Source organism: Corvus moneduloides, chromosome 4 (assembly GCF_009650955.1).
Source record: "Corvus moneduloides isolate bCorMon1 chromosome 4, bCorMon1.pri, whole genome shotgun sequence".
NCBI classification, from domain to species: Eukaryota; Metazoa; Chordata; class Aves; order Passeriformes; family Corvidae; genus Corvus; species Corvus moneduloides.
The window spans coordinates 4,944,260-4,954,255 of record NC_045479.1 but is presented as its reverse complement, the minus strand read 5'-3'; the positions used below and the strand labels follow the sequence as shown (position 1 = coordinate 4,954,255).

At 44.7% G+C, this 9,996-nt stretch overlaps 1 protein-coding gene across 7 annotated transcripts in view; it reads right to left on the bottom strand.

Moving 5' to 3' along the window:
• Positions 1-2,851: 2,851 nt before the first annotated feature.
• Positions 2,852-9,996, bottom strand: part of MICAL3 (microtubule associated monooxygenase, calponin and LIM domain containing 3) — a 163,057-nt gene continuing 155,912 nt past the window's right edge. For all 7 annotated transcript variants that reach the window (XM_032107223.1, XM_032107224.1, XM_032107225.1 and 4 more), the window contains 3 exons: positions 8,893-8,992; positions 7,870-7,943; positions 2,852-7,785 (listed from right to left, as the gene is read on the bottom strand). In XM_032107223.1, the coding sequence (XP_031963114.1) occupies positions 7,601-7,785; positions 7,870-7,943; positions 8,893-8,992 (359 nt within the window). In that variant the 3' untranslated portion in view covers positions 2,852-7,600. The remainder of the gene's footprint in view (positions 7,786-7,869; positions 7,944-8,892; positions 8,993-9,996) is intronic.

The following is a 9,996-nucleotide window of genomic DNA, read 5'->3' as shown; positions in this document are numbered from 1 at the left end:
ATTCTGTCACTTTCTGCCTGGGAGAAGAGGCCGGTTCCCACCTTGCTACAACCTCCTTTCAAGTATAGCAATACAGTCCTACTTCAACTAATTCCTATTTAATACAGCCTTACACTTCAACATAGCTCTGTTGAAGCAGTGCTTACCTGGTATTCAGTACAGGTGTCCTTTCTGTCACACTTTTCTTCCTAACATGCCCAGTCACGGTGCCAATGCCACACTCAAGCTTTGGATTGCCCCACAGGGCGTGCCAAGGGTGCCTGATGTTAGGCTGCTTTTTGAAGTCCTGGGATCCTGAAGCAATTCTGATTTAGCTTTGAGTCACACCACCAGGTGGCTTCCCGCTAGGAAGGGTGTTGGGGGGAAAAATGACACACAAATACGTGATTTCAAGGAACTGAAGAGAAGTTTCTGTTTCCTCAGACTTAGCTTTGTCTTGGTAAGTCAGCACTGCCCCAAGCAGCCCCCCTCTGTCCCTTCTGTCCAAAGTGTATTTCTTTCTTTTGAGAAATCGCTGTGGGTTTTTTAATACCTTTCTATTTCCGGTATCTGAGTAATATGGATTGTATATTTGTATAGAAAATGTGAATAATAAAAACGAGATGTTATCTTTTGCTTACAGAAAGCCACATGATTCCCATACCTGAGATATGCAGAAAAGCACCACACACTCAGCAGGTTAGGAAATACTAGTTTATCCACTTTCCTGGTGTCCACAGGCATTCACACTGTTCCCAAGGTGCCAAGGCAAAATAGTGCTTTGTCTGGAGCTGATTTCTGGAGCAGGGTTTTTTTCCTTCCTTATTTTGAGTGCTGTGTAAAAGGGTGCAGGCTAAGGAAGGAGGCAACTCTTCCTCACATCCCTCAAGTAATATCTACAAAATGAAGCATGAGGCCCCCTTCTTCCCTGTGGCTCCAGGAGGAGATGCAGCCTCATGCCAGCACTGTTGCTTTCACCCATTACCACCTATAGGATCATGTTCCTGGTAACTGCTCCATTCCTGCTTAGGATTTAAAGCAGGAAGATACACTCAGGACTTGCTGGAATTCTTAAGAGATGCGTGGCCAGGTAGAATCCTTACAGGATTAGGTTTACATTCTCTGACATGCAGGACTTAAAAATTCAAATACTAATGTAGGCAGCAATTGCTAATTGCTGTCACAGCACTGATGGTGAGGACTTTTCAAAAAAAAAAACCCTGTAAAACATGAGGGAAGCCAGAATGGCAGGGGGTTGTAGGCATGACTTTCCCATAGTTGTTGTTCCTGACAAGTTACATTCATTGTCTTCAGCCAGGCCGAGTGCAGCCAGGAGGGCTGTAGAAGATAATATATATCTGCTGCTGCCAGAAAGAGGCTCTGCACGCTTCTCAATGAACCCACGGACATCCTCCTTCCTGCGCTCCCGAGGGCACACTCCCCCTCCCACCTCGGTAACTTCCGTGCTGTTCCTCACCTCTGCACGCAAGGCAAAGGGCTGGGGAGGGGCTGTGGTTCTGCGCCAAGGGGAACGGCGCAGGGTGGGTGGGGCAGCTTCGTGGGCATGGAATAGCACCTGTGGAAACGGTCAGAGGCTCCTGAAGGCTACTTTCATTATCAAGGGAAAAGGAAAGCAGCAGCTGCCACCAGGCTGGGCTCCTGGGGCAGGGTTTACTTGTTAGAAGATCCTTTTCTGGTGTAATTTCTTAGTCACGCGTAGCTAATCTGTGCAGGAGCACTTATCTCGGACGGCCAGCGTAGGTCTTCACCCAAGCAAGCAACAGATAAAAGTTCTCCCTAGACCTGTTGTTCCATCCACAGTTTATAAAACAGCCGAATGTCTTTGTTCCTAATTGAGATTGAGGACCAGCGAGTTTGCAGTGTACCCGTGAGGAAGTGTTGCAAGACTGGTCTCCTAAGCGATGGATGGGAGCCAACCTCCTGCGTTCCAGAGTCCAGCAGTCGCTTTCCAGACATCCATTTTTCTTTTGGCATCCAGTGAGAAATCCTCGGGGGCTGGACTTTGGAGAGCAGAGAGATCCTCCATCCCTGGGTAACCACAGCTTTCTCCCACTACTATTTTTATTCCCACTACTATTTGGGAGCAAGAGACCAAAAGAACAGGAAGAATTACAAGGTTTGAAGCATACCCAACGAGCTGCTGCCCTAGTGAGCTGCACAATTGAGGCAGCAAGTGCTGTCACTCCTGCCACCTGCAGCACGGCCTGCCAGCCCAGCCTCCAGGCAAGGGGAAATCCAAGGCCTGTCATCCCTCCTGCTGCAGTAATAGGTTTCCTTTAATCACACCACCATAGGAACACCAGGGTTTATCCTTTGTTTTGAGAATGGTTGAGTGAACAAGAAAATAAAACACATTGTTTGGGATTTCCCCAGCTGGGATTTCCCCCAACATCCTGTGTGAAACCTCTGCTTCTTAAAAAAAAAAAAAATTTAAAAAAAAGTCAGCACAGAGGCATTCATGTAATTCTCCCATTATTTTACTGAATGCTGCTACAGCAGCATCAGATGTTCAGGCTAGTACTGCAGGCTGAGGAAGTGAGCTTCAGCTACAGAAATGAAATCCTCGTTTCTACAATCCAGTTTATATTATCTTCATCCCTTCTTGGATGTAACTGCTCTTCACAGAGAATCTGAAGAAACAATGTAGAGTATGTACATGCACTGGGGGTGTATCATTGATATAAAGATATCAGATAATTCAGAGTGGCTGAGAGTGAGCCAGCAAAAGAGAAACTGAAGCCAGGCCCTTTAACACCCAGATTTACCTCTAGATCACCTCCTCTCAGCTCCTCATTAATCATCAACCAAGGGAGTGAGAGCAGAGGAAAGAAACGATAACGCCACCAACAAAAAAGAAAAAATAATTAATGACTTTATTTTTTTTTTTTTTAGTTCAGTTGGCCATCTGAGGTGCTAAAATCTCAACACCAATGAAGCAAGTGTGCATAAAAACAAACAATAAAACACAACCAAATAGAAGAAAACAGGCTGGAACAGAGTTGGTTTTGTACAGGTAGGGTATCCGCTTTTCTGTTAACGCTCCATACATGCCAACCGTAAAAGCCTTGAACAATCTGAATATCAGAGTTCACTTTCATACAAAAGGGCAGATGCCAAAGCAACTCCCTTTGCCTGGATTAGACTTCACACACACACGCATGCACCCACAGATACAGAAGTATTTAAATTACTGCAATGCCATCAGAACATGGCATCCTCCCCTTCACATCTGCTTTTAGTGACATCCTCATCTGCCTGCTACCCTGCCTAGTACCTGCCAAGAAGTACTTGAATAATCCAAAAGCAGGAGCTTTTGGAAGGCTTCTCATCTCTGTTATTTTGCAGAGGTCAACAAGCCAGCGATCTCTTTTTCTGTGAACTATATACAGGCTGGTTTTTAGTATGCTTTAGAGCTCTCTTTCTTGCAGACAGTGACAACTGAAATTCCCATTGCAGCTTTTCAGTTTGTACACGGGAGATTTTACAATGCAACACCTCTCTCCTCCACTGGTGTGTGGTGTAAACACTTAATTGAAAACTCATTTTAGAAGAATGTTAACCAAACAAGGTGTAGCTGCTCACAAAAGGGAACTGCCGGCTGCTCTAGATCATGCTGTCTAGACCACTTAGAATACTTCATAACGTTCAGGATTAGGATGTATAAAAATATTAAAACCCACCAGAGTGCACACAAATGTGATGACTAGCTCTACACAAGCACCGTGTTCTAACAGAGGCCTAGGCGTTGCACAAAACTCAGATTCTTGACCGTGGGGATAGCCCAAGGATCCACTGGTGCCTTTACATACAAACAAATATTTACAGAAAATGCAGAGACGGCGAGAGAAGGACAGACTTTTAAAACTTGCAGTTTGCTCTAAAATATGTTCAGCAATGTCGTTTATAACATGCCCTAGTGAGACCAGGGGGTATTGGTTAACTGAAAGAAGGAATATGTCTGAAAGTTGGAGCTGAAATGTCTTATCACCTCCCCACACACTAGTTCTCTGAAGCTCAGAATTTTACAGGCAGCTGTGACTTTTAATGAGAATATGGTTAAAAGGAACAGAACAGTTAAAAAAAAAAAGGTATTGTGAAAACAGCAGATTAGTTGTTCTGGCAGTCCTCACTCCCCCATCTCCATTTGCGTCCTGGGCGTTTCCTTCCAGGAGTTGGTATTCCCCTCCCTTCCCCGCAGGGGGCTGAAGTGCTTTGCCCCATCCTCAGTGTGCCCATTTCAAAACGAACACGGGGCAGGTTCCAAGCCCGGCTCTCTTCCCCACCTCCTGCGGGGATGAAGCGGCCAGCCCCGGGGCAGGACCATGTCACCTGTGGACAGACACCCTTTCGTGCCCACGTCTCGGGAGCTGAGGGTCTCTTTGCTCTCCTCACACGTGAAATGGACACATGTCACTGAATGCACACGGCTGGGTCACTGCTGCTGCCCACGTGGGCAGCGCAAAGAGCTAGAACATCCTGCTGGGATTCGGATACAAATAAGGAATCTTGTGCTCACAAGAGCCTTCTTCAGCTTCAAAAATACAAAATTTGAATTAAAAATATTCAGAGAGTAAAAAAACCCACTATCTGATATGCAAGTCATATTCTTAAAGTGCAACTGAACAGCAAATACAAGTTGTGCCTTTTACAACCATTTTGATATAAAAAGGCCTTTTAACATTCCCTTTTGTGTATTTTTAATCAATTTGTGTGTGCGATGTTAGCTCTTCGTTTTCATTCTTGCTGCTGGAGGATTTCAGCACAACCCAAAGAGTTTAGGGTTAGAATATGTGGGTTTTCTGTGCAGTAAGGTACTACACCCTCAAGTGGTATCACTCTTCAGCATTGCAAAGATCTGGCCAATGTCCCCCAGCATGAAAGGGAAAAGGAACCATCTGGTATTTCTTCCTCAGGACTTTTTTCTGTTCTACAGCTCACATTCAATGACCTTTTATTACAAGTTAGATGTGGTCCATTATACCGAGTGCACTATAAAATGGACTGAGGTCAATTCTCTGCACAAGACAATTTACAGTAAACTTTCTATCCATCTTTCTTCCCTCCTCCTGTGCTCCAGCTTCCACTGGCCCCTCAAATGCAGACTTTGTAAACTACCATTGCCAACTACCATTTGACTCGGGCAGCAGGCCCCTGCACTGGCAAATGGGGGGAATTCTGTTTGTTGGACATCCTGTTGGTAAAGCCAACACTCGGGGATGCTGCTATGGCAGGTACCACTTGCTAACGTGCAGAGTTGTGAAGTAGCACTGCAGCTGCCTGTCTGCTTGGTTTCACGAGTATCTGGATTTAATTTGTAATGCCTTAGCATAAAACACTAGGGGGAATAAAGGGAGAACACTTTGGGTGGAAAACACGTTTCCACCGTTAGCAACCAGCACTGCTCAGAGTCCCCGCGGACACTCCTACACATTCTCCCTCAGCCTGGGGTGTTCTTCCAAGTCAGAGGTGAATTCAAATCATAGACCTTGACTTACAGGAGACCCCTCTGAAGGAAGTAGAGAGCCAATAGCAAGAAACCATGCAAACTTCTGTGCCGGGGCGAAAGACTGAAGGATGTTCAGCCCTGCTGGGGTGCCTCGCGCCAGCAGTGTAAATTCAAGCTGGAAGAGTCAGTACGCTGTACAAACGTGCTTGGGAGTGGGACACGCTCTCAAAGACATCAGGAAGCAGGCTTAGCACTTCTTTAACAGGAAAAGAGCACAGTCAGCATCCCAAGGAGGGAAAACCTCTGAACACCATCATGTGAAGGATGGGATGCATCCCCAGTGCACGGTGCTGTTTCAGCTCTGCAGGATAAGTTAAGGACACGGTTTGCCCAGGGAGTCTGTCCAACAGGGAATGGTGCTGAGCTGCTCAGTGCTTATCCTGCTCATCGGTTATTGTGTGGTCAGGACCCTCCTGGCTGAAAAGCAGCAGATTCACTTACTGGGCCAAAAGGAGCTTCTTCCAACAGATGCAGCAGGAAATGGGCTATTTTTGTTTTCATGGAAATCCCTCTAACTGTATCCAGGAGTGTGAGGATCCCCTCTTTCAGTGAGAGAGAGTCATAAGCGATAGTTCTACCTCATAGTTTTGGCTTTCTTGTTATAAAAATGTAAAATTTAAATAAATATAGGTTTGTAAGTCCGAAAGAGAGAATCTGGGATGTGGAAGAAAAGGATGCTAAGAACACAAATAGATTCTTAAACTCCATGAGTGCACAGGATTTTTTCATAAAGGAAAACTCCTAGGGCAGGATGCATCCATGGGTACATAAAGGCTGCCCTTGCTGTGAAGCAGGACCAATCTGCAGTAGTGTCTTTCTCTAACAGAGTTAAAACACTCCCTCCACAATCAAATATGTGTAACAATCAAATTATTAATAAGAACACTAATAAATAGCCACAGGTAACAATGTCCAGTAATTTTGAAGTGGAAGTTGTAGGATGCAGCAGGCACACACACCCATCACTCGTCCATTTTTTTCCTAAAAGATACAAAAATGAATCTTCTTTCAAGTATTAAAAAAATAAGTTAATTGACATAAAAGGGTCAAAGTGACTGAGGGCCCAGGCAGGTCTTAAGCTTCGTTTCCAATGTGCAAAAACAAAATACAGAGGAAAAAAAAAATAAAATAAAAACACTGAAAAGTCTTAATGGTGGTTCAGTCACTTAAGGGCTTCTCCCTTTTAGGGGCCTAATAACCAGGGAATGCTGCCTGGGAACACCCCTGCCCCAGCACACACTTACCACTGTCCCACAGCAGTATTTTCCAGTGTCAAAACAGTCACAATAAAAACAGAACATGGAAGCCCACCAGCCTCTGAGCTGTGGCCATGAAGACTAAGGCCAGCAGTAGCTGTCTCTCCAGTGTGTAGCAAAGCAGATGGGCATCTTCCCTCTCTCTTCTGCTCCCCTTGTTCCCCACAAGAAGATTTAGGAGGCTAAGGTAGGGAAAGAGTCCACTGATGCCCACTTCTCTCCAAAAACCAAGAGGCAGAGAGTTCCATCACACATAGCAGTATCTTCTCTGTCTTGCATTTCTTCATATCCATGAATAAGGGATCAACTGCAGATTTCTTTGGTGGGGAGGAAGACTAAAGCAAAGAAGGTGTTGCCCTGGGCTCCTGGAGCTCTCTCAGACAGCTGACTCCACTGCTACAGGCTGCTGTGGTTTTTCAGAGAGGGTTGCCACTTCCCTCCCTTTTATTAAAACTGGTGTAGAAAAACGGGAAAGGAACGGACTGCCTTAAATCCAGTGTAGTTAAGGGTACTTCTTCCCTTAACCTCCTTCCCCACACATGGATTATTCCCCCCTCCCTCCTGCCACACACACAAAAATACGGTCCATCGTACAGGACCTCAAGGAGACTCCACAGTCTCAACTCTTTTCTTCAACTTGGCTTGCAGACATGTAAAACTTAAGCTTCTGGAACCAACACACTTATCAAAAGGCTTCTGAGTACTTCAAACCAAATCCCTGCATGCTGTTGGACCCTTCGGAGGTTTCCCCTTCAACATCTTCCTATCCATGTAATTCTGGCAAACACAGGGTAGGCCAACTGGACAACACAGACCAGCAGAGGTAAATGTGTTAAGCTCAGGACCAGTTCAAGCTAAAACCTTTGGAAAGCATGACTGCCTCCAGGTCCTTGTCTTCTTCTTTTTCTCGAAGCCGCTGCTCCTCAAGGAGAGCCACAAGAGAATCTCTCTGCTCCACTACTTCGAGCATTTCGTTCAGGATCCTCTTCTCCTCCGAGAGCTCCTCATCTGTCTTCAGATGATCTACAGAGATATCAAAAACTATCAGCATACACGAGGCTAGAAATACACACATAAAATCCATGAAATATTCCCTTTTGCTCGCACCTTCTACTGCCATCCTCTCACGGAGTTCCTGCTGCAGTCGACTCTGCCTGTCTTCCAGTTCTAGCTCCCGAGCACTGAAAGGGAAAGAGCAGAAATCCAAGTTCCAGGTATATTAAAATACTGCATACGTTGCTTCATATTCATTCTCAGTTTCTGCTCCCTCTCGAGATATCTGCTGTGCATTTTATCAATCTGGTTTGGAGCAACTCTTAAATAAGACATATAACTGTGTTTTTAAAAGATTTAATTGTGCTTTTAACATTTCGGGTTCTTTGCCTTCAGCTAGGAAGTGCAATGCCAAAAGAGGAGTGAACTAAATACAGAGCAGAGTCAAAGAGCAAATAAATCTGCAATACCTCTATGTATATCCCCTGCTACTTCCCATTCTAAAACCAAAGTTACTTATTAACAAATTACTTATTACTTAAGGACATGTCAGGCCATTGCAAACAGCACCTTGGGACTTTTCTGCCACTAAGGCCATCAGCTTCCACTTTACTGAGGTGAGCTGACACACTCCAAAACGAATTTCAGTGAATTTGCACAATGGCAACAGAAAAAACTCCCAATTTCATTAACAGGAAAACAGCTTTACCATCTGAGACCACGTGAGAGGCTCTGGGGTCTCACTACAGGCAGAAAAGAGGGCCACATGGCAAAGGTGACTGAATTAAATACTTTTGGCTATGCTTAGAAGCCAACTTCACTAAAACCAGAAGGAGTCACACATTATTTCTGCATTGCTCAAAAACACTTTCATAAACAGGATGTGTTTTATACAAGAACAGCATGGGAAGGGCTCACATACCTGTACTTCTGCATGTGCACAAATAATTGGGACTTTCATCCCTTACCACTATTATTCCTTCTTCTACCACTCCTCTGAAATGTACTTGAATTCCTGTCTCAGCCACGAATCAGCCTAAGAGGTTGCTGACCTCCTGCCCTTACAGGGATGACAATATTGACAGATCTTCCACTACTGTTTATAACAAAATCCCCCTTTTTTCCACATTCACTCACAATATCATCAGTTCAGACTCGTAGCGAACCAAGGCATTCTTCTCCTGCACCAGCTTGAACCACTCCTGCATCAGCTTTGGGTCATCCTTCTTACCCATGCCTGCCAAGAAAGAAACCTGGTAAATTTTCAGGTATGCCCTGCAATCCTTACAAGCCCAAACTGCAAAAACAACAATGGGGCAAAATGTGCAAAGAAAGCCGAGCAAGATGCTGCCAGAGCACTCCCAAGCCGGGTCCGTTCAGTTTGCCTACAGCACACAGTTGAGTGGAAGCCACCTCCAAAACAATTCTCTTCTCTTTGGAGCCTACTTTTTTTTTTGTTTCTGATATCCTTGTGATTACTTGTTTCTTCCTCACTCTTTCTGCGGAAAGCCCCAATTTCTACAAGTATTTAACTTTTCTTTCATTAGAAGAGTTTTATAAACGCTCATGCCAGCTACTTAAACATATGCTCATCAGAAAAGGATTCAATTGCCACTCCATGTGTTTTACCTTTATTTTCTTCAATTGCATGTCCTCAAGTTTTTCTTTTACTAGCCAAAATTAACATCTTGTCTCTTCTTCTTCCAACAGTTGAATAAAACTTTTCTGACTGCTCCTCCTAGCCACATATATCTATTCATCTTGAAGATCCCCCTGCACAGTGAACACAGAAACTAATTCTGCTGTACTGCATACCAGTGCTAGAAAGAAGAAGAACCCCCAAACACATTTGCTAATATGAAAGCAGAATAAAGAAACCTTGGGCCTTCACCACCTAGTACAGAACTCTTAGCTGGTCCTTCTATTTTAGAACGAACTCCTAAACTTACTCAACAGTCCACTGGTGAATCTTGTGTCTGTCAGGAGTCACGTAGAATAAACGCAGAATGCTGTTCCCAAAGCCTTCTGTTGGTATTTATCAAACACAGGAACTTACCAAGGAGGCTCCTCCTGGCAAGCTCTTGGTCTGGGCCACTTATTCCACACTGAACCACCTGCATATGATTGCTGTGATTTACATCAGACCCCATCAAGGCCAGTAGCAATGCTCCTGCCTGTGTGGAAGCAGAGCAAGGCCTCAAATCAAGCTCAACAGCACTTTTGGGTTGCTGCATCCCATCA